This window comes from Nerophis ophidion, linkage group LG14 (genome assembly GCF_033978795.1).
Source record: "Nerophis ophidion isolate RoL-2023_Sa linkage group LG14, RoL_Noph_v1.0, whole genome shotgun sequence".
In the NCBI taxonomy this organism is placed as follows: domain Eukaryota; kingdom Metazoa; phylum Chordata; class Actinopteri; order Syngnathiformes; family Syngnathidae; genus Nerophis; species Nerophis ophidion.
This window is the reverse complement of record NC_084624.1, coordinates 45,419,426-45,444,236: the sequence shown is the minus strand read 5'-3', so window position 1 is coordinate 45,444,236 and position 24,811 is coordinate 45,419,426. Positions and strand designations below refer to the sequence as shown.

Below are 24,811 nucleotides of genomic sequence, written 5' to 3'. Positions count from 1 at the left end.
TAAAAGTGCAAGCGAGAGGAAAAAATAAACGATCGCTGCTCACTCTTGCTGCTTGTTGTCACTTCTTCTGCAGCCGAGTAGTCGCAAGAAGGATCACTAGCGCCCTCTACCACCAGGAGGCGGGAGTCATTTAATGACTCATATTTGACACATGCAGCTACGGTATACTAATAAAACATAGCTGCTTACTGTTCTTTTTAGCATATTCAATAGCTTGGACCTTAAATCCTACTGAATAGCTCTTAATCTTCTTCCCTTTATGCGATTTCAAATGATTGAAATCAGCCTCCTCCATTTTGAAAATGATGACAGGTGAAGTGTCACTCGTGACGTGACGAGTTTGACCCGGTGGAAATTCTAGACATGCGCTAATAAAAATTATATTTTGCGAAACTAGTTTGACCCGGCGTTAATTTTGAGCCGGCGGTAATGCTAAGCATGCGCTAATTATTTTGCAAAACAAGTTTGACCCAGGGCTTCACGGTGGAGAGGGGTTAGTGCGTCTGCCTCACAATACGAAGGTCCTGCAGTCCTGGGTTCAAATCCAGGCTCGGGATCTTTCTGTGTGGAGTTTGCATGTTCTCCCCGTGAATGCGTGGGTTCCCTCCGGGTACTCCGGCTTCCTCCCACTTCCAAAGACATGCACCTGGGGATAGGTTGATTGGCAACACTAAAATGGTCCCTAGTGTGTGAATGTGAGTGTGAATGTTGTCTGTCTATCTGTGTTGGCCCTGCGATGAGGTGGCGACTTGTCCAGGATGTACCCCGCCTTCCGCCCGATTGTAGCTGAGATAGGCGCCAGCGCCCCCCGCGACCCCAAAAGGGAATACGCGGTAGAAAATGGATGGATGGAAGTTTGACCCAGCAGTAATTCTAGGTAGGCGCATACTTTATACCCGGCGGCAATTCAAGGAAATACGGTATAAATGTTTTTTTCCTTCTTTATTATGCATTTTCGGCAGGTGCGACTTATACTCCGAAAAATACGATATAATGTAACCCATTTACCATTGTGTAATCACACACAGGACATTGAGCCTCAACTTTCCACCTCCTTGGCGGTTTGTGAACATACCATTTATTTTTCAGCGGCTATAAACGCACATGTTAAAACATCAAAAATGGGCAAAAGTCTTGAGACGAGCGCTCCTCCTCAAAATGTGCAGCCAGGTGGTTTTCTTTGCCAAAAAAAATAAAAAATCGGCCGCCGCTTTAAAGGCCGTCTGCGGAGAGTGTAACCCGAGCGGCGGCAGGGACGTCGGCCATGAAGTGGCACCGAAAAGGGGGCGGGGGGGAGTTGGGTTGATGGCGTTTGGCATGATGCTGGAGGACAGCCCTTGTTCAACTCTCAAAGGAGCTGCCAGTCACAAAGAGAAAACCATGAAATGCTGCCATTATAAAAAAGGGGACCAAAGGGCCGCCCGACACCCGATCTCCCCCCGCGGCCCTGCTGCCCTTTTGTCCCGGTATTCCATATCTCCCACCAGGCACTGTCGTGCATAACATTAAAAAATAAATAAATAAATCAATAAATAAAAAGGCAGCGTGCTTTGGAGCAACGATGGACCGGAGGTTTAGCGTTGGCGTGCTCAGACATGGGAAATAAGCAGAGCATTTTTACGGCACAGCAGCTGGACGCCTATCAGGTGGGTGTCACTCCTCCTCATCAACCACGCTAAACGGCCCCAAAAAGAAGACGGGTGGGTACGGGACATCCAAGCAGCCCTACTGGGGCTCGGTAATACTCTGAAATAATACTTATTCTTTGGCACCGCGCAACTACGAGCAAGAATAGGCAAAAATTTGTATTAATATTAGATTATTATCCATAAATAATTAAGACAATAGTTACTAAAAAGAAAATATAGTCTTGTTATGAGACAGATGTACTAATTGTAATAAAGTTAGTGTTATGGTGATGAATGAGTTATTGTGATATTTTTTTTAAATTATTAATACAGCACATTATTACAAATTTACAGTAGATATATAGTGAGAGTTGTTTTAAAGGGTTTATTTGCAATACAGTTATTGGTTTTATTATAGCAAAGAGATCGTTCTGGGTGAAGTTAAGAAGTAGTAGCATCCATCCATCCATTTTTCTACCGCTTGTCCTTTTCGGGTATGCAGGGGGGGTGCTGGAGGATTATTAAAATGGAGGATTTTGTATAACTATTCTGACACAACGGACGTGACGAGGTTGGTACTAGGTGGGATTTGAACCAGAGACCCTCGGGTTGCGCACGGCCACTCTCCCACTGCGCCACGCCGTCCCTCAATGGTCTTGAGATCAACTTCAGATCTATTCGTCAATTATACGTGTTTTTGTTGTTTATGTTTTTTATTTGTTCGTTTTAGGCCCTTCTTTGAAAAAAAAAAACAGCTTAGTTTTTTATATGGCAAACACCAAATATGCAACATTTGCCCCCAAAAATATCTCAAAGTGGAATATTTAACGTGGCGTAATCAGAGCTTTGAATAATTCAAAATGACATTGATTTTGATTCACTTATTATTTTTTTAAAGAAAGAAACAGCCTGCATGGCAGCTTTGTTTTATTATAGTAAACGTTGCAAAATGTTCCTGTTACATTTTCTCTTTTATACCACTTTTTATGTTTTAATTTTTTTCAATCGTATTTTTAAAATGTGCCTTTGGGCCGTTAAAAAATGACCTGCGGGCCGCAAATGGCCCCCGGGCCGCACTTTGGACACCCCTGCTATATGGTATTGAATAAACCGCATGGGCATGCTTGACCAATTTTCACTCACGCAAGTAAAATAAATATATATCTGAATAAAAACAAAGTAAAGAAAAAAACTATTCAAACTTTGAGGATGTGAAAGAACATAATATATACAATAATGTACTGTCTTTGTAGTGAAGTGAAGTGAATTATATTTATATAGCGCTTTTTCTCTAGTGACTCAAAGCGCTTTATATGGTGAAACCCAATATCTAAGTTACATTCAAACCAGTGTGGGTGGCACTGGGAGCAGGTGGGTAAAGTGTCTTGCCCAAGGACACAACGGCAGTGACTAGGATGGCGGAAGCGGGAATCGAACCTGCAACCCTCAAGTTGCTGGCACGGCCACTCTACCAACCGAGCTAAAGCGCCCCAGTACAGTAATGCAGTCTATCACAAAGGATTTTCATAGTTGGATATGATTAATTACATTTTGGGTTTTTTTTTAGAATAGAGAAATTAACAGAATTTGATGACATTAGGGGTGTAACGGTACGTGTATTTATATTGAACCGTTTCGGTATGGGGGTTTCGGTTCGGTGCGTAGGTGTAGGGGTTAGTGCGTCTGCCTCACAATACGAAGTTCCTGCAGTCCTGGGTTCAAATCCAGGTTTGGGATCTTTCTGTGTGGAGTTTGCATGTTCTCCCCGTGAATGCGTGGGTTCCCTCCGGGTACTCCGGCTTCCTCCCACCTCCAAAGACATGCACCTGGGGATAGGTTGATTGGCAACACTAAATTGCCCCTAGTGTGTGAATGTTGTCTGTCTATCTGTGTTAGCCCTGCGATGAGGTGGCGACTTGTCCAGGGTGTACCCTGCCTTCCGCCCGATTGTAGCTGAGATAGGCGCCAGCGCCCCCCGCGACCCCGAAAGGGAATAAGCGGTAGAAAATGGATGGATGGATATCCTGTTTTATGTACTATGACCTGACACCTGTCACATATACAACTGGCACATATACTGTAATATTGTACATGGTAATTAATATATACTGTATATATGATATAGACATAATATATGATTATATATCTGTATATATAATATAGTGTACATATATTATGTAAATATTACATACATATGTTACATTTTACATCGCTATAGCGGGGCAAAAAAGTATTTAGTCAGCCAGCGATTGTGCAAGTTCTCCCACTTCAAATGATGACAGAGGTCTGTAATTTTCATCATACTTCAACTCTGAGACAAAATGTAAAAAAAAAATCCAGGAATTCACATTGTAGGAATTTTAAAGAATTTATTTGTAAATTATGGTGGAAAATAAGTTTTTGGTCACTTCAAACAAAGAAGATCTCTGGCTCTCACAGACCTGTAACTTCTTCTTTAAGTAGCTCTTCTGTCCTCCACTCGTTACCTGTATTAATGGAACCTGTTTGAACTCGTTATCCGTATAAAAGACACCTGTCTCAAACAGTCAGACTCCAAACTCCACTATGGCCAAGACCAAAGAGCTGTGAAGGACACCAGGAAAAGAATTGTAGACCTGCACCCGACTGGGAAGAGTGAATCTAAAATAGGCAAGCAGCTTGGTGTGGAAAAAATCAACTGTGGGAGCAATTATCAGAAAATAGAAGACATACAAGACCACTGATAATCTCCCTCGATCTGGGGCTCCACGCAAGATCTCATACAGTGGGGTCAACATTATCATGCTAACGGTGAGCAAAAATCCCAGAACCAGACAGGGGGACCTGGTGAATGACTTGCAGAGAGCTGGGACCAAAGTAACAAAGGTTACCATCAGTAACAAACCACGCCGACAGGGAATCAAATCCTGCAGTGCCAGACGTGCCCCCCCTGCTTAAGCCAAGGCATGTCCAGGCCTGACTGAAGTTTGCCAGAGAGCACATGGATGATACAGCAGAGGATTTGGAGAATGTCATGTGGTCAGATGAAAACCAAAATAGAACTTTTTGGTATAAACTCAACTCGTCGTGTTTGGAGGAAGAAGAATACTGGTTTGCATCTCAAGAACACCACACCTACTGTGAAGCATGGGGGTGGAAACATCATGCTTTGGGGCTGTTTTTCTGCTAAGGGGACAGGACGATTGATCCGTGTTAAGGAAAGAATGAATGGGGCCATGTATCGTGAGATTTGGAGCCAAAACCTCCTTCCATCAGTGAGAGCTTTGAATGGTTGACCAAATACTTATTTTCCACCATAATTTACTAATAAATTCTTTAAAATTCCTGGATTTTTTTTTCACATTCTGTCTCTCACAGTTGAAGTGTACCTATGATGAAAATTACAGACCTCTGTCATCATTTTAAGTGGGAGAACTTGCACAATCGCTGGCTGACTAAATACTTTTTTGCCCCATTGTATATTTATGCCTGCATTGTCCTTTACATCCTTACACTTTCCATCATTGTAACTGAGCTACTGTGTGGAACAATTTCCCTTGTGGATCATTTAAGTTTATGTAAGTCTAAGTCTAAGTTTATAGTAGAATAGAATAGAGTTTTATTGTCATTATTGCAATGAACAGGTTCAAAGAACAACGAAATTGGAGTTCTATTCTAAGTTTATAGTCAGACAAAATGTAAGTGTACTAGAAACCCTAGTTTTCGGGGTCTAAGTCGCTCCGGAGTATAAGTCGCACCTGCCGAAAATACATAATAAAGAAGGGAAAAAAAACATATAAGTCGCATTTTTGGGGGGAAAGTTATTTGATAAGACCCAACACCAAGAATAGACATTTGAAAGGCAATTTAAAATAAATAAAGAATAGTGAACAACAGGCTGAATAAGTGTACGTTATATGAGGCATAAATAATCAATCAATCAATCAATGTTTACTTATATAGCCCTAAATCACTAGTGTCTCAAAGGGCTGCACAAACCACCACGACATCCTCGGTAGGCCCACATAAGGGCAAGGAAAACTCACACCCAGTGGGACGTCGGTGACAATGATGACTATGAGAACCTTGGAGAGGAGGAAAGCAATGGATGTCGAGCGGGTCTAACATGATACTGTGAAAGTTCAATCCACAATGGATCCAACACAGTCGCGAGAGTCCAGTCCAAAGCGGATCCAACACAGCAGCGAGAGTCCCGTTCACAGCGGAGCCAGCAGGAAACCATCCCAAGCGGAGGCGGATCAGCAGCGCAGAGATGTCCCCAGCCGATACACAGGCAAGCAGTACATGGCCACCGGATCGGACCGGACCCCCTCCACAAGGGAGAGTGGGACATAGAAGAAAAAGAAAAGAAACGGCAGATCAACTGGTCTAAAAAGGGAGTCTATTTAAAGGCTAGAGTATACAAATGAGTTTTAAGGTGAGACTTAAATGCTTCTACTGAGGTGGCATCTCGAACTGTTACCGGGAGGGCATTCCAGAGTACTGGAGCCCGAACGGAAAACGCTCTATAGCCCGCAGACTTTTTTGGGGCTTTGGGAATCACTAATAAGCCGGAGTCCTTTGAAGGCAGATTTCTTGCCGGGACATATGGTACAATACAATCGGCAAGATAGGATGGAGCTAGACCGTGTAGTATTTTATACGTAAGTAGTAAAACCTTAAAGTCACATCTTAAGTGCACAGGAAGCCAGTGCAGGTGAGCCAGTACAGGCGTCATGTGATCAAACTTTCTTGTTCTTGTCAAAAGTCTAGCAGCCGCATTTTGTACCAACTGTAATCTTTTAATGCTAGACATGGGGAGACCCCAAAATAATACGTTACAGTAATCGAGGCGAGACGTAACAAACGCATGGATAATGATCTCAGCGTCTTTAGTGGACAGAATGGAGCGAATTTTAGCGATATTACGGAGATGAAAAAAGGGCGTTTTAGTAACACTCTTAATGTGTGCCTCAAAGGAGAGAGTTGGGTCGAAGATAATACCCAGATTTTTTACCAAGTGAGAAGGTGCCTGCTATGTTAACCTAACATATTATGGTAAGAGTCATTCAAATAACTATAACATATAGAACATGCTATACCTTTACCAAACAATCTGTCACTCCTAATCGATAAATCCCATGAAATCTTCTCCCTCGATGTCGCTTCTAAACAACTCTGCCAACTCCAAAGGTATGCGCCGCTTCCTCTTGTCGTTTTCTGCTGCATATTTCACTACGTCCAGCTTGTAATCTGCAGTACCTGATTTCCTTTTCGGTGCCATTTTTGTTCAGTTTTTATAAGTTACCGCCAACGATGAAATGATACATTTTAATAGCTACGGCAGTAGCATATAGCATATAGCAATTAGCATCGAATGACCCACAATGCACTTCTGTCATGACCCTCCCCCGCCGAATTCTTATTGGTTGACGTGTGTGTGACGATTGCTGACATTTTCTTCGTCTCTTCCGCGAATGAGACAAATAATATTATTTAATATTTTACGGTAATGTGTTGATAATTTCACACATAAGTCGCACCCTCGGCCAAACAATGAAAAAAACTGCGACTTATAGTCGTAAAAATACGGTAGTACAACTAGTTTAACAACATTGACCACATCACATGTAACATTTGTCCACTATGGTGTGATTTCAGGACTGCACGTATTTTACAAGAAAGGAAATTCTCAGGTAAGTCATTATTTTCTTCTATCACACAATAACGCACCTGTGGGGCCGTTATATACATTGTTTCGTCAATTATTTATTTATTTGTCCTTTACTACAGAATAAGCACCTCAATGATATTATTTTTACTCTTACGCATTTTTAGCAGTTGTTTCCACTTAAAAAAGGGGACAACCTGGTACATGACACAGGAAGTCAAAACTATTGTATACACAATTTATACTTTTTTTAGTCATGGTGGAGGTTGGGGGCGCAAAATATGTTCTTCTTCCTAGGGAGAGGAAGTATTTTCTTCTTATTATTTTCTTATTATTATTTTCTTCTCAATTATTTTCTGCTATGCAGAAAATAATTTTGTATAATGTAAGCGAAATGAACTGAATCGAGGGTCTGCAACCCACGGCTCTTTAGCGCCGCCTGAGTGGCTCTCAGGAGCCTTTTCAAAAATGAATGAAAAATAAAAAAAAGATGAGGGGGGGGAAAAAATATGAAAAATGTATTTTTTGTATCAAAATGGTTTCTGTCGCAGGAAAAACATGACACAAACCTCCCTAATTGTTATAAAGCACACTGTTTTTATTAAACATGCTTCATATGGCCAGCCACGTTTTGTCCTACTAATTTTGGCGGTCCTTGAACTCACCGTAGTTTGTTTACATGTATAACTTTCTCCGACTATCTAGGACGTGTTTTATGCCACTTCTTTTTCTGTCTCATTTTGTCCACCAAACTTTTAACGTTGTGCATGAATGCACAAAGGTGAGTTTTGTTGACGTTATTGACAGATGTGGAGTGTGCTAATCAGACATATTTGGTCACTGCATGACTGCAAGCTAATTGATGCTAACATGCTATTTAGGCTAGCTATATGTACATATGGCATCATTATGCCTCATTTGTAGCTATATTTGAGCTCATTTGGTTTCCTTTAAGTCCTCTTAATTAGGGTCCGCCAGGCCCTTTGCAAAGGCCAAGGACCCTATTGAAACTGCTATGTTTTATTATTATTCTTTCTTTCTTTCTTTCTTTATTCCGCACCTATGCGCTGTAATTTGACCCCCTTAACATGCTTCAAAACTCACCAAATTTGACCGCACATCGGTCCGACATGCCTTCCCAATTTATTAGGCAGCCAAACCAGAAAAATCTAAATTGCGCGCTAGCGCCCCCTAGGAAAAAAACAAAACAGACTGCTTGTAACTTCCGTTAGGAATGTCGTAGAGACATGAAACGAAAACCTCTATATAGGGCTGACTTAGACCTAGATTTCATAATTGTACCTTCTAGGGCAAAATCAACAAAAATTTAGCAAAAACCCATTCAAAGCAAAATTTTCGCAAAAAATGCTATTTTCGCCTCTTTGAGCAGTAATTTGACCCCCTTAAAATGCTTCAAAACTCACCAAACTTGGCACACACATCAGGACTGGCAACAATTGCGATCTAATGAAAAAAACAAACCCCAAAATCAAAAATTGCGCTCTAGCGCAATTTTTTAATAAAACACAGAAAAAACTGCTCCTAGGAAGAAAACCCGTGACCTTTCTTCAAACGAAAACTCCTCCGAGTGCGTTTGTCCTTTCGGCTTCAAACTCGCAGAGGAGAGAGATTGGACCCTTTTGATTAAAACTGTCCAACAAAGTTTTGATTATTGCTCCGGTTTGGATTTTACGTGCCTTCAAAGAACCCTTTTGCAAAGTTTCCTAAAAAATGTCATTTTTGCCACTTTCAGCTGTAATTTGACCCCCTTAAAATGCTTCAAAGTGCAAGTTAAAACTCTACTATGCAAAGCGAAAGCCATTTATCAACAACATCCAGAAACGCCAATCTGTAATTTGACCCTCTTAACATGCTTAAAAACTCACCAAATTTTACACACACATCAGGACTGGCGAAAATTGCCATCTAATAAAAAACCAAACCCTAAAAATTGTAATTGCACTCTAGCGCCCCCTAGGAAAAAACCCAGACAAAACTGCATGTAAGTTCTGTTAGAAATGTCGTAGAGACATGAAATAAAAACCTCTATGTAGGGCTGACTTAGACCACGGCTTGAGTAGCGGCGGCAGCAGCCAAAGGCAGACCCGACCAACGCTGCTTGCAGCTTTAATTAAATTTATATCTCATGACACTATCTGTATGTAATATGGCTTTTTATTTTTTTGCGGCTCCAGACATATTTGTTTTTGTGTTTTTGGTCCAAAATGCCTCTTTCAACATTTTAGGGTGCCAACCCCTGAACTAAATCATCTAAAATGTGTCAAAGTCAAGAATGATCCATGGCCCCCGGGATGATATTTGATTAGTACAAGAACCGGCCCGCTAGGCCACAGCCGCCTGCTGCTGTTTTGCACGCGCCAATACTCCATCATTTTTTTCCCCATCAAGTCATAAAAATGGGGTCCCAAAGTACATTTTTGGGGTCTCACTTTTTTGTAACTGTTTTGAAAACAAATGATAAATGCATGCATTATCCCAGGGGTGTCACACATGGAGAAAAATCTACTCCCAAGTGGGCCAGACTGGAAAAATCACGATAACTTCAAAATAAAGAAACTTTAGATTGTTATCTTTGTTTAAAAATAGAACCAATACATTCTGAAGATGTACACATCTTGTTAAGTTTTTGGGGTTTTTTTTACACTTAAATGTTGTGGTTAATAGTGTTCTATCATTATTTGTTGTTATTTATACTTTATGAATAAATGAGGTGATAATGTTTATCAGTCAACACATTGGTGTTAATTTTCAATCTACAAAGATAAAAAAATTATATCAAAATCAAATTATTTAGGTAGTTTGATCATTTTCCTCGACTGATGTACTAACATCATGTGGTTTATTTCGTACGTATGTAGCGTCATCTACAAAGATACAAAGTATTGCTATTGCGACATCTAGTGGACACTTTTAGAACAGCTGTTTCTTTCATTCAAAAATGTATAGATATAGTATATAAAATATAAAACCTCTACGCGGGCCTGTTATATATATCACATTCTTTATATTGTTTTGGAAAAAGGTTGTCATAAGAGTTACTTAATTCACAAAAAAAAAAAAAAAATACAAAAGAAAACACTTTTTTATGCTTATGTAAATGTCCTTCATACCGACAGCCATCAGACTCTATAATGCATGTGTTCTTTTCGACTGTACATGTACTGTAAATGTATAATCTATTAATATTATTCACATGTGAATAATGCTGTATAATAGACTGCATTTATATTATTCACATGTGAATAATGCTGTATAATAGACTGTATTTGTTATTCACATGTGAATAACATAAATACAGTCTATTATACAGCATTATTCACATGTGAAAAATGCTGTATAATAGACTATTTACATTATTCACATGTGAATAATGCTGTATAATAGACTGTATTTATATTATTCACATGTGAATAATGCTGTATAACAGACTGTATTTATGTTATTCACATGTGAATAATGCTGTATAACAGACTGTATTTGTTATTTACATTGAATAATGCTGTTCAATACACTGTATTTATGTCATTTACATGTGAATAATGCTGTATAATAGACTGTATTTATGTTATTAACATGTGAATAATGCCGTATAATAGACTGTATTTATGAGTTTTACATGTGAATAATGATGTATAACAGACTGTATTTATGTTATTTACATGTGAATAATGCTGTATAATAGACTGTATTATTGTTATTTACATGTGAATAATGCTGTATAATAGACTGTATTTATGTTATTTTCATGTGAATAATGCTGTATAATAGACTGTATTTATGTTATTTACATGTGAATAATGCTGTATAACAGACTGTATTTATGTTATTTACATGTGAATAATGCTGTATAACAGACTGTATTTATGTTATTTACATGTGAATAATGCTGTATAACAGACTGTATTTATGTTATTTACATGTGAATAATGCTGTATAATAGACTGTATGTATGTTATTTACATGTGAATAATGCTGTATAATAGACTGTATTTATGTTTTTCACATGTGAATAATGCTGTATTTATATTATTCACATGTGAATAATGTTGTATAATGGACTATTTATATTATTCACATGTGAATAATGATGTATAATAGACTGTATTTATATTATTTGCATGTGATTAATGCTGTATAATAGACAGGTATTTTTTACATGTGAATGATATAAATACAAAGTGTGTATTGTCTATTGTGAGCAAACTGTGGTGCTGTAATTTCCCCAAGGGATCAATAAAGTACTTTATATTCTAAATGTATTCGGTTATAAACATTTATTCACTTTTGTCTTTGCTTCATGGATCCAAACTTTACCACTGCCAGTAGTATTTTTCTATATTTTTATTGTAATAATTTCAGAATGTGTTTGTTCTATTTTTGGCCAAAGTAAGATAAAGAAAACAATCTGAAGTTGTCTTTATTTTTTGGGGGGTTTTAATGCCATGATTTTAATAGTCCGGCACACATTTTCCTCCATACGCCCCCTGAGCTAAAATGAGTTGGACGCCCCTGATCTAAAAGTTTCCTCTCTTGCTCTGAATAAGACAATTTCTTGCTTCCTTGTAGACTCTTCCACCGCTATCACGATTTGGCACCGCAGCTCGTTCCCCTCGACTACACCAACCAGCCAGATGTGAAGCTACCATACGAGCTGATTGGCTGCATGCCCGAGCTGAAGGTAGACCTCCATCTGTCTCCATAATTAACGAGCGATTCATGGAGAGAATTCTTTGAACGAGTGTTTGCTACTCGACTCTTCCACTGTCAGAATAGTTGTATCTAGGTTATCACAAAATGTTGTGTTTCACTAAGTTCCCGGCGAGCAGACAAAAGCTGTCTTTGATCTTACCAATCAAAAGGCTTGTGAAACTCCACTACGTAGGATGGGAAGCGACATGAAGGTGCCGGCTTCTTTTTTCTTCTATTGTAATCCATAGGAAGATTTTGCCTTGACCCGAGATTTACAAAGCGGAGAAGAAGCTGGACCTGACCCCCCACCTGGCACCTTTTCTTTGAACTGTTTTGCAACCAAAGGCGACGGCTGTTTACGACCCCCCTTCCTTTAGAAACAGCCGTTGCCATGTAATCAGGGAAAGTCCAAATAAAAGAGGCGTACAATCTTTCGTCAGAGCGTGGTGGAAGACTGTACAAAGAGTACAGCCCAGACGTTTCTCCTCAATGAGCTATTGAATTATGTCTGTTTAATTCCTTGCTTCTTGTCTGATTAATAGATTTCATCAGTGTTTGAACCTGACATCCGCACTTGAAAATCCTTTCACGCAAACTTGCAAAAACACAATTTTGTAAAGTATGTCCCATCTGTGCAGGACAATCCCTTTCGCCAGAGGATCGCCGAGGTCTTCTCAGAGGACGGAAAGGGAAACATGACGCTGGACGACTTTCTGGACATGTTCTCCGTTCTGAGCGAGATGGCGCCACGGGACCTTAAGGCCTACTATGCCTTTAAGATTTACGGTAAAACCCCGGTTATAGGAATCCTCTCATTCTGGACTGTCACCAGTAACTCGGATCAACGCACGACTTAAGCGGTTATTTTTTCCCCCTTTTGCAAGACTTCAACGATGACGACTTTATTTGCAAGTCGGACCTGGAGAAGACTCTCAACAAGCTGACCCGCAACGAGCTGACGGAAGACGAAGTGCGCATGGTGTGCGAAAAGGTGCTGGACGAGGCCGACCTGGACAACGACGGGCGCCTGTCGCTGGAGGACTTTCAGCATATGATCGTACGAGCGCCAGACTTCCTCAGGTATGTAGCAAAACCCTGAAACTGTATCCCTCAAATAGTTGCTTCTGGTGTTATAGTCCCAACGGGTGCGTGTAATGAAAGTGTATTCCAGACGGTGGCGGACCGTGTGTTTCCCACCTAGGCCTTCAGTGATATCCGACTTCAATAATTACCTCTCAAAATACCATCATTGATGTCACCACATGGCCATTGCTGGACAAATACTATACAGCAGGGGTCAGCAACCTTTTTGAAACCAAGAGCTACATCTTGGGTACTGATTAATGCCAAGGGCTACCAGTTTGATACACATTTAGATAAATTGCCAGAAATAGCCAATTTGCTCAATTTACCTTTAATAAATAAATGTACATATATAAAAAAAAATGGGTATTTCTGTCTGTCATTCCGTCGTACATTTTTTTTCCTTTTATGGAAGGTTTTTTGTAGAGAATAAATGATGAGAAAAACACTTAATTGAACGGTTTAAAAGAGGAGAAAACAGGAAAAAAAAGAAAATACATTTTTAAACATAATTTATCTTCAATTTCGACTCTTTAAAATTCAAAATTCAACCGAAAAAAATTAAGAGAAAAACTAGCTAATTCGAATCTTTTTGAAAATGTTTTAAAATAATTTATGGAACATCATTAGTATTTTTCCTGATTAAGATTAATTTTAAAATTTGGATGACATGTTTTAAATAGGTTAAAATCCATTCTGCACTTTTTTAGAATATATAACAAATTGGACCAAGCTATATTTCTAACAAAGACAAATCATTATTTCTTCTAGATTTTCCAGCACAAAAATTTTAAAATAAATTCAAGAGACTGAAATAAAATTTAGATTTGATTCTAAAGATTTTCTAGATTTGCCAGAATAATTTTTTTGAATTTTAATCATAATAAGTTTGAAGAAATATTTCACAAATATTCTTTGTCGAAAAGACAGAAGCTAAAAGGAAAAATTTAATTAAAATGTATTTATTATTCTTTACAATAAAAATAAAAAAAATACTTGAACATTGATTTAAATTGTCAGGAAAGAAGAGGAAGGAATTTAAAAGGTAAAAATGTATATGTGTTTAAAAATCCTAAAATCATTTTTAAGGTTGTATTTTTTCTCTAAAATTGTCTTTCTGAAAGTTTATAAAAAGCAAAGTAAAAAAATTTATTAATTTATTTAAACAAGTGAACACCAAGTCTTTAAAATATTTTCTTGGATTTTCAAATTCTTTGAGTTTTGTCTCTTAGAATTAAAAATGTCGAGCAAAGCGAGACCAGCTTGCCAGTAAATAAATAAAATTTAAAAAATAGAGGCAGCTCACTGGTAGAAGTGAAGTGAAGTGAATTATATTTATATAGCGCTTTTTCTCTAGTGACTCAAAGCGCTTTACATAGTGAAACCCAATATCTAAGTTACATTCAAACCAGTGTGGGTGGCACTGGGAGCAGGTGGGTAAAGTGTCTTGCCCAAGGACACAACGGCAGTGACAAGGATGGCGGAAGCGGGGATCGAACCTGCAACCATCAAGTTGCTGGCACGGCCGCTCTACCAACCGAGCTAATAGCTAGTGCTGCTATTTGAGCTATTTTTAGAACAGGCCAGCGGGCAACTCATCTGGTCCTTACGGGCGACCTGGTGCCCGCGGGCACCGCGTTGATGACCCCTGCTATACAGGAACACATTTACACACTACTGAGCATTGAAAAACATCAACAGTGTACAAAACGGGTTATTTTCTGGCGCATTTAAAAACCAATAAACCCGCATCAGCAATTAAAACATATCTTATGTGGTATTGTCAAAATTAACATTGCAAAAAACATATTAAGCATTGAAAAAATGAAGAAATAAAATATTTGAACTCACAATTTGTAGCAGCCATTGGACGCCATATAAGCCTGTGGTACCCCTCGTCGATTGCAGTGAAAATGGCAGGCAATCCCCATTTCGCTGAGATGGTCTCACGAGATGTAGTATCTCTTTAAATATCCTTCTTCAAAATGGCCTCGCAAATATATATCTGCCACCTAATCAACGTTTGGTTCTCCTTCTTTGTGGGTCAACACTTCCTGCAAATGACAAGTGAGTATCCAATCACAGTCTCGTTGACATCAGGCTACTGTCAACAACGTGTGATCCGATTGGCTATCACAACTGTCTGTCAACTCTGTGATCTCAGGTCGCCTGTAACAGCACGAGTCGCCCGCTGGCCTGTTCTAAAAATAGCTCAAATAGCAGCACTTACCAGTGAGCTGCCTCTATTTTTTAAATGGTATTTATTTACTAGCAAGCTGGTCTCACTTTGCTGGACATTTTTTATTCTAAGATAGACAAAACTCAAATAGAATTTGAAAATCCAAGAAAATATTTTAAAGACTTGGTCTTCACTTGTTTAAATACATTCATTTTTTATTTTTATTTTGCTTCTTATAACTTTCAGAAAGACAATTTTAGAGAAAAAACACAACCTTAAAAATGGATTTCGGATTTTTAAACACATATACCTTTTAAATTCCTTTACTCTTATTTCCTGACAATTTAAATCAATGTTCAAGTCAATTTATTTTTTTTTATTGTAAAGAATAATAAATATATTTTAGTTTAATTCTTCATTTTAGCTTGTTTTTTCGACGAAGAATAGTTGTGAAATATTTCTTCAAAATTGTTATGATTAAAATAAAAAAAATAAAAATGATCTTTGTTAGAAATATAGCTTGGTCCAATTTGTTATATATTCTAACAAAGTGCAGATTGGATTTTAACCTATTTAAAACATGTCATCAACATTCTAAAATTAATCTTATTCAGTAAAAATTACTAATGATGTTCCATAAATAATTTTTTTAATTTTTTCAATAAGATTCGAATTAGCTAGTTTTTCTCTTCTTTTTTTCGGTTGAATTTTAAAGAGTTTAAATAGATTTATAAAAATATTTATCTGTTTCTATATATATTTATTGTGAGAAATCATTAAGATGATCAGTGTTCCCACAAAGATAAATATCATTAATTATTATTAATACCATAGAGTTGCAGGTAAATTTAGCAAATTGGCTATTTATTTAAGTGTGTATCAAACTGGTAGCCCTTCGAATTAATCAGTACCGAAAAAGTAGCTCTTGGTTTCAAAAAGGTTGGTGACCCCTGCGCTAACGGTTCCGGTGAGTATCCAATCACAGGACGCGTAAACGTCACGTTCAACTTGTGGCCATCTAGAAGGCCTTACTGACAAAAACTCGTGATCTGATTGGTTATCCCAATTATCTATCAACTGTATGTGTCCGTTCACTGACATCGTTGATTCTGATGGCCCCGGGGCAGATTAGTACAACATGGCTACATAAAATAGCTGAATTCTGATTGGATAAAAACAAAAACTAAAAAGAACAGCACTGGAAATAGCATAAGAAGACATAAGGAAATATGAATACTTTCAGATATTTAGGAAAAGGAAATTAAAAAACAACAACTTACCTTTAATTATGATCATTTCTGGTTGTTAGGCCAGCAGAGAAGGTCTTGCTGTCCCTGACAACACACCACTGATTCCACATATACCTTGATTAGATATTATACATTATAATACTTTATTACTATGTAAGTGAATAGTGATGAGGTCATACCAATAAAGACGAGATTAAAAAAAATAGCACTAAAATGCTCCGATGAGGCCAGATTACTCACCCAGTGCTCTTTGTTGGGTAAAGGTTCTAAAACTTTCATTCTAGCCGGATTTAGCCATGAGAACCTTGGAGAGGAGGAAAGCAATGGATGTCGAGCGGGTCTAACATGATACTGTGAAAGTTCAATCCATAATGGATCCAACACAGTCGCGAGAGTCCAGTCCAAAGCGGATCCAACACAGCAGCGAGTCCCGTTCACAGCGGAGCCAGCAGGAAACCATCCCAAGCGGAGGCGTATCAGCAGCGCAGAGATGTCCCCAGCCGATACACAGGCGAGCAGTACATGGCCACCGGATCGGACCGGACCACCTCCACAAGGGAGAGTGGGACATAGAAGAAAAAGAAAAGAAACGGCAGATCAACTGGTCTAAAAAGGGAGTATATTCCTTGACCACTTTTGATCTGTGTTTCTTCCAGAAGGTCTTATCTTTGTCCATGTGATGTCGGATAAAACAAAAATGGAGCTGTTTGGCCACAATACCCAGAAATATATTTGGAGGACAAAAAGGTGAGGCCTTTAATCTCAGGAACACCACACCTACCGTCAAACATGGTGGTGGTAGTTTTATGCTCTAGGCCAGTTTTGCTGCAAACGGAACTGGTGATTTTCAGGGAGTAAACAGGACAATGAAAAAAGGAAGATTACCTCCAAATTCTTCAGGACAAGCTATAATCATCAGCCCGGAGGTTGGGTCTTGGGCGCAGTTGGGTGTTCCAACAGGACAATGACCTTAAACACACGTCAAAAGTGGGAAAGGAATAGCTAAATTAAGATAGAATGAAGGTTTTAGAATGGCCGTCCCAAAGTCCGGACTTAAACGTGTGGACAATGCTGAAGAAACAAGTCCAGGTCAGAAAACCAACCAATTTAGCTGAACTGCACCAATGTTGTCAAGAGGAGTGGTCAAAAATTCAAGCAGAAGCTTGTGGATGGCTACCAAAAGTGCCTTATTGCAGTGATCTTGTATCCAAACAATAACATTGCTGTATTTATACTTTTGACCCAGCAGATTTGCTCATATTTTCAGTAGAGCCATAATAAATTCATAAAAGAAGCAAACTTCATGAATGTTTTTTTGTGACCAACAAGTATGTGCTCCAATCACTCCATCACAAAAAATGTTGTAGAAATTATTGGAAACTCAAGACAGCCATGACGTTATGTACTTTGCAAGTGTATGTTAAATTTTGACCACGACTGTAATATTAAGCACAGACCCTGTTTCCATATGAGTTGGGAAATTGTGTTAGATGTAAATATAAACGGAATACAATGATTTGCTAATCATTCTCAACCCATATTCAGTTGAATATGCTACAAAGACAACATATTTGATGTTCAAACTCATAAACGTTATCTTTTTTTTGCAAATAATAATTAACTTACAATTTCATGGCTGCAACACGTGCCAAAGTAGTTGGGAAAGGGCATGTTCACCACTGTGTTACATCACCTTTTCTTTTAACAACACTCAATAAACGTTTGGGAACTGAGGAAACTAATTGTTGAAGCTCTGAAAGTGGAATTCTTTCCCATTCTTGTTTTATGTAGAGCTTCAGTTGTTTAACAGTCCGGGGTCTCCGCTGTCGTATTTTACGCTTCATAATGCGCCACACATTTTCGATGGGAGACAGGTCTGGACTTCAGGCAGGCCAGGAAAGTACCCGCACTCTTTTTTTTACGAAGCCACACTGTTGTAACACGTGCTGAATGTGGCTTGGCATTGTCTTGCTGAAATAAGCAGGGGCATCCACGAAAAAGACGGCGCTTAGATGGCAGCATATATTGTTCCAAAACCTGTATGTACCTTTCAGCATTAATGGTGCCTTCACAGATGTGTAAGTTACCCATGCCTTGGGCACTAATGCACCCCCATACCATCATAGATGCTGGCTTTTCAACTTTGCGTCGATAACAGTCTGGAAGGTTCGCTTCCCCTTTGGTCCGGATGACACGATGTCGAATGTTTTCAAAAACAATTTGAACTGTGGACTTGTCAGACCAAAGAACCCTTTTCCACTTTGCATCAGTCCATCTTAGATGATCTCGGGCCCAGAGAAGCCGGCGGCGTTTATGGATGTTGTTGATAAATGGTTTTCGCGTTGCATAGTAGAGCTTTAACTTGCACTTACAGAAGTAACTACAAACTGTATTTAGTGACAGTGGTTTTCTGAAGTGTTCCTGAGCCCTTGTGGTGATATCCTTTAGAGATTGATGTCGGTTTTTGATACAGTGCCGTCTGAGGGATCGAAAGTCACGGTCATTCAATGTTGGTTTCCGGCCATGCCGCTTACGTGGAGTGATTTCTCCAGATTCTCTGAACCTTTTGATGATATTATGGAGCGTAGATGTTGAAATCCCTAAATTTCTTGCAATTGCACTTTGAGAAACGTTGTTCTTAAACTGTTTGACTATTTGCTCACGCAGTTGTGGACAAAGGGGTGTACCTCGCCCCATCCTTTCTTGTGAAAGACTGAGCATTTTTTGGGAAGCTGTTTTTATACCCAATCATGGCACCCACCTGTTCCCAATTAGCCTGCACACCTGTGGGATGTTCCAAATAAGTGTTTGATGAGCATTCCTCAACTTTATCAGTATTTATTGCCACCTATCCCAACTACTTTGTTACGTGTTGCTGGCATCAAATTCTAAAGTTAATGATTATTTGCACAATAAAAAAAAATGTTTATCAATTTGAACATCAAATGTGTTGTCTTTGTAGCATATTCAACTGAATATGGGTTGAAAATTATTCGATAATCATTGTATTCTGTTTATATTTACATCTAACACAATTTCCCAAATCATATGGAAACAGGGTTTGTACTAAAAATAGACCCGATTCTCTCTGCGATTTGGAAAATAAATACCTTTAGCCACTATATGAAGGTAAACGGCACAATGGATGTGCCTTTAAGAGTTCTGTTGACTCGTTATCCAATTTCTGTCCACAGCACCTTCCACATAAGGATATAAGTTTGACTGCCACCTGCCAATGCACTTCAAATGCAGACGACTGAGAGGAAAGTGGTAAAAAGTAGATCTTTTCATGCTTTCTTGTATTTTGTGAAAATATTTACTTTGATAGAAACAGTTTTTAAATGGACCCGGTTTCACAACATTATGAATAAAAGACACACCAGAACGACGCACTGAAAACTTGTATTCTTGGGGTTCTCCATCAATTTAGTAACATGTCATCAAAGAGTAAAAATGTATGTCTTTCAATAAGCATAATAACAAAACGGGTATTATTAAAAAAAATGGATAGATGTTGATAGTCCAACTCATACTGACTGGTATACACAAGCTATGGAGATGATATCAGTAGAAAAAACTGCATTTAGTTTAGACAATAATGAGTCATATATTGGAATACGGGATCCATTATTTAAATTTGTTTTAAGTATTAAATGAACCAAAACATGACTTGAAATATTGGACACTGTGTGTTATCAAGCTAATGAGATGTGATGCATTGTTCATTTTTCTAAATTATTTTTTGTATTTACGTTTTTAATGCTAATATCAATGAGGGGATTTTTAATCACTGCTATTTTGAAATTGTTACTAATATTTATATTTGTTTCACTACTTTTAGATTGTACCGTGTCATGTTTGTGTGTCCTCAATTGCTCTGTTTATTGCTATTTTGAATGTTGCTGGGTCGGGTTCGGTTTTGGAATTTGATTGCATTATGTATTGTTTTGTTGGATTGATTAATAAATTCATAAAAAAGAAAAAAAAAAAAAAGACGCAGGTCACGCCGGGCAGAGAGAGAGCGGTCGAGGCCCATTGCGGGGACACAAGGTTGACCGAGTTTCCGCTGACAGTCTGCCACCGCCGACAAGTGAGGACGGAGCGTGGTTTCTTACTTTGCTCGGTTTTTATTTCATCAAAACAAAACAAAAAGTATAGATTTCTCTACAAATTGCAGATAGATAAGAAAAGTACAGTACAATAAGTAGATCTCATTATACAATATTCACTATGTTGTACTTCACAAATGTATGAAATGAGTGTAAAAATACAGGATGTAAGATTTTAAAAAAAATGTGCTGTTTTTTTTTTTTTTTTTTTAAAGTCTGTTGGAGCAGGATGCAAATGTGGTTGATAAAACACTGGAATAATGAGCGTCTATGCAGGACAACAACGGGGCTGCGTTCACATTTGGGGTTTGGTACTCTGGTACGGACCAAAAAACTAAAAAACATTACTCGAGCACGTTGGTTCATTCAGTGTTCAAACATAAAGGTGTTTTTGTATTATAACCAAAGGCTGCACAAGGGAACATATACATAGTCTTGATTTTATTAGGCGTTTTTTTGTAGAACCGAAATGTCCTCTGCTAGGTTTAATATATAGGTTATATTTATATTCTGGTATATTACCGTATTTTTCGGACTATAAGTCGCAGTTTTTTTCCTACTTTGGCCGGGGGTGCGACATATACTCCGGAGCGACTTATGTGTGAAATTATTAACACATTACCGTAAAATATCAAATAATATTATTTATCTAATTCGCGGAAGAGACGAAGAAAATGTCAGCAACCGTCACACACATGTCAACCAATAAGAATTCGGTGGGGGAGGGTCATGGGATGCTAACTGCTATATGCTACTGCCGTAGCTATTAAAATGGATCATTTCATCGTTGGCGGTAACTTATTAAAACTGAACAAAAATGGCACCGAAAAGGAAATCATGTCTTGTAGATTACAAGCTGGACCTAGTGAAATATGCAGCAGAAAACGACAAGAGGAAGCGGCGCATACCTTTGGAGTTGGCAGAGTTGTTTAGGAAGATTTCATGGGATTTATGGATTAGGAGTGAGAGATTGTTTGGTAAAGGTATAGCATGTTCTATATGTTATAGTTATTTGAATGACTCTTACCATAATATGTTAGGTTAACATAGCAGGCACCTTCTCAGTTGGTTATTTATGCCTCATATAACGTACACTTATTCAGCCTGTTGTTCACTATTCTTTATTTATTCTAAATTGCCTTTCAAATGTATATTCTTGGGTGTTGGATTTTATCAAATAAAGTTCCCCCAAAAATGCGACTTATACTCCAGTGTAGGGCTGGGCGATATATCGCAGGTTTGTCTCTGTGCGATATAGAAAATGACTATATCGTAATATTCGGGTATACGTTCTCACGCAGTTGCTTTTAGCTGCGGGCATAAAACTTCAGGCTCTTCTCACTATTTCCTGTCTTTCCTTCTCACAGACAAGCAGGCGCACATTTTTACATACGTCACGTACGTATACGCCCTCGCAGAGCAGAGAGGTAGCAGAATGGGCTACGTTAGCTGCTAACGTAGCCGTACGAGAGAAAGAAGGTGCGGATCTGGTAACAAATGAAGGAAGACTTAATTCCCAATAAAAACTGCAGGGTTTCCATTGTCGGGCGGTGGTTGGGCTTCAAGTGGGAATATGTCGAACAGACAACCGTAATTTGTCAAGTGTGGGGCACAAGCGTTGTTATGAAAAGTAGCATTACTGCTAATATGTAGCATCATTTGAAAAGTCACTCGCTAGAGAATGAAGAGAATTTCATAACCGTAGTAACATACCACATAGTGAAGGACAAATACTATTTGATTTCCTATTATGCAGCTCATTTTTATTTGACACTTAAAATGTCTCCGACAATCTTGCACTTTATGTTTTGGAAATGACTTGAATGCTTGTGCCATTGCTTAATAACTTTAATAAATACACTTTTGGTCAATTGACTTAGTTGTGATTTCCCTCTCTGCATGAAAGTTTAAAAGTAGCATATATGAATGCAGTATGAAGAAGAATGTTTTAATGTAGACACTAGGGATGCAGCGATTAATCGGTAACCGAATATATTCGGCCGAATATGGCAAAAAAAGCCACATTCGGCCTTCGGTGGAATGAGTTAAAAATAAGGCCAAAAAGTGGCGTGTGACGCAATTTTTTGACGCAATCAACCAACGTGCAGTGACGCGGTGACGTTGGGATATGTTGTGTACCTGTATAAGTGTATGAGGTTACAAGCACACACTTATTGAGATTTAGTGGGGCCTCTGTTTACATTATTAGCCTGTTGTGTAGGCTACCTGTATAAGTGTATGAGGTTACAAGCACACACTTATTGAGATTTAGTGGGGCCTCTGTTTACATTATTAGCCTGTTGTGTAGGCTACCTGTATAAGTGTATGAGGTTACAAGCACACACTTAATTGAGATTTACTTGAGCCTTCTGTTTACATTATTAGCATATCTACTGTGGCTAAGCAGATTTTTGCCAAAAGGACAATAATTCATTTGTTGTGGGTTTATCCACTTTATTTTTGGGGGGAATGCATGTTTTGTTGAAGGCCTAATATAAATGAAAAACTTTGTGCTTTTTTTGAAAAGCAAAGGCTACTGGATTATTTAAAAAATGTCAATATTCAATAAAAAAAATTACTTTATTTGAAAAACATGTCTAAATATTTATTCTAGGCTATTTATGCAATATAGAAAAATTGTGAAAAACTGCATTCATTATTTGGTATTCGGACTTCGGCCAAGCGTTTAAATTTTATTCGGCTTCGGCCACAAGTTTTCATTTCGGTGCACCCCTAGTAGACACATAGAATCATCGTACTGCTGTGATTATATGCATCAAGTGTTCATTCAAGGCCAAGGCAAAATATCGTAATATATATCGTATATCACGATATGGCCTAAAAATATCGCGATATTTAAAAAAAGACAATATCGCCCAGCCCTACTCCAGTGCGACATATATATGTTTTTTCCTTCTTTATTATGCATTTTCGGCCGGTGCGACGTATACTCCGGAGCGACTTACAATCCGAAAAATACGGTATGTTAAATTTCACCAAAAACATACTTTTAAAGAGGGCTGTTGTCTCACACAAAGAGAAGACTTTTTCTCCTAACAGTGTTCATATTTCAGCTCAAGTGAACTGGACCAAGGTTACTTGTAAGGGGACCAGGGTTACTTGTAAGGGGAACAAGGTTACTTGTAAGGGGACCAAGGTTACTTGTAAGGGGACCAAGGTTACTTGTAAGGGGACCAAGGTTACTTGTAAGGGGACCAAGATTACTTGTAAGGGGACCAAGATTCGCACAAATGAACTAGTAGAACAAACGTACCAGAGTTGCGTTCAACTGAACCAAATGTGACAAATGTGAACGCGCCCAAAACAGCTGACCTAATCGCTTTGTGCAAAGCAATGGGATGTAAAGTGATACAAAGAAAGGGAAGGAAAGTGCATCACTAACCCAAAATGTTAGATTGATTGCATTGAAATAGTTGTTTTCCTATACAGGAGGACGGTCCTGTTTTTGGCTCAAAAGGAGGACATTCATAAAAGCACATACAAAAAGGTCCAAGGTACACGATGCATAGCTTACCGGACCAAACGAAGCAATTAAGACAAATGGAGGTCACAAGGTCCGAAATGACTTGGTTCAGGAAAGAAAAACTGAGACGACAAAAAAAAAAAAAACAAGCAGAGATTGGCGTAGAACAGGGGTCGGCAACCCGCGGCTCTTTGGAGCTTTTTCAAAAATGTATGAAACATGGAAATGATGAGGGGAAAAAAACATATTTTTTGTTTTAATATGGTTTCTGTAGAGGACAAACATGACTCAAATCTCCCTAATTGCTATAAAGCCCACAGTTTATATTAAACATGCTTCACTGAATTGAGTATTTAGCCAGCGCCGTTTTGTCCTACTAATTTTGGCGGTCCTTGAACTCACCGTAGTTTGTTTACATGTATAACTTTCTCCGACTTTCTAAGACGTGTTTTATGCCACTTCTTTTTCTGTCTCATTTTGTCCACCAAACTTATAACGTCAGTTGTGTTGATGTTATTGACTAATGTGTAGTGTGCTAATCAGACATATTTGGTCACAGCATGACAACAAGCTATTTGATTCTAAAATGCTATTTAAACTAGCTATATGTACATATTACATCATTATGCCTCATTTGTAGCTATATTTGAGCTCATTTAGTTTCCTTTAAGTCCTCATAATTCAATTTATACCTCATGACACACTATCCGTATGTAAT

At 38.4% G+C, this 24,811-nt stretch overlaps 1 protein-coding gene across 1 annotated transcript; it reads left to right on the top strand.

Moving 5' to 3' along the window:
- The first annotated feature begins 1,595 nt into the window (after positions 1-1,595).
- LOC133567902 (calcium and integrin-binding family member 3-like) lies at positions 1,596-19,716 on the top strand. Its single transcript, XM_061919518.1, has 6 exons — positions 1,596-1,646; positions 7,269-7,303; positions 11,866-11,977; positions 12,627-12,774; positions 12,873-13,068; positions 19,695-19,716. The coding sequence occupies exons 1-6, from the start codon at positions 1,596-1,598 to the stop codon at positions 19,714-19,716; spliced, it is 564 nt and encodes a 187-aa protein (XP_061775502.1).
- Positions 19,717-24,811: the final 5,095 nt, after the last annotated feature.

What these genes read in the sequence shown, in the direction of transcription:
- LOC133567902 (XM_061919518.1), top strand. Translation starts at nt 1,596, where the DNA reads ATGGGAAATAAGCAGAGCATTTTTACGGCACAGCAGCTGGACGCCTAT. An exon ending in ACAAGAAAGGAAATTCTCAG is followed by an intron (nt 7,304 to 11,865) that starts GTAAGTCATTAT and finishes GCTTCCTTGTAG; the next exon opens with ACTCTTCCACCGCTATCACG. An exon ending in CGAGCGCCAGACTTCCTCAG is followed by an intron (nt 13,069 to 19,694) that starts GTATGTAGCAAA and finishes TTCTGTCCACAG; the next exon opens with CACCTTCCACATAAGGATAT.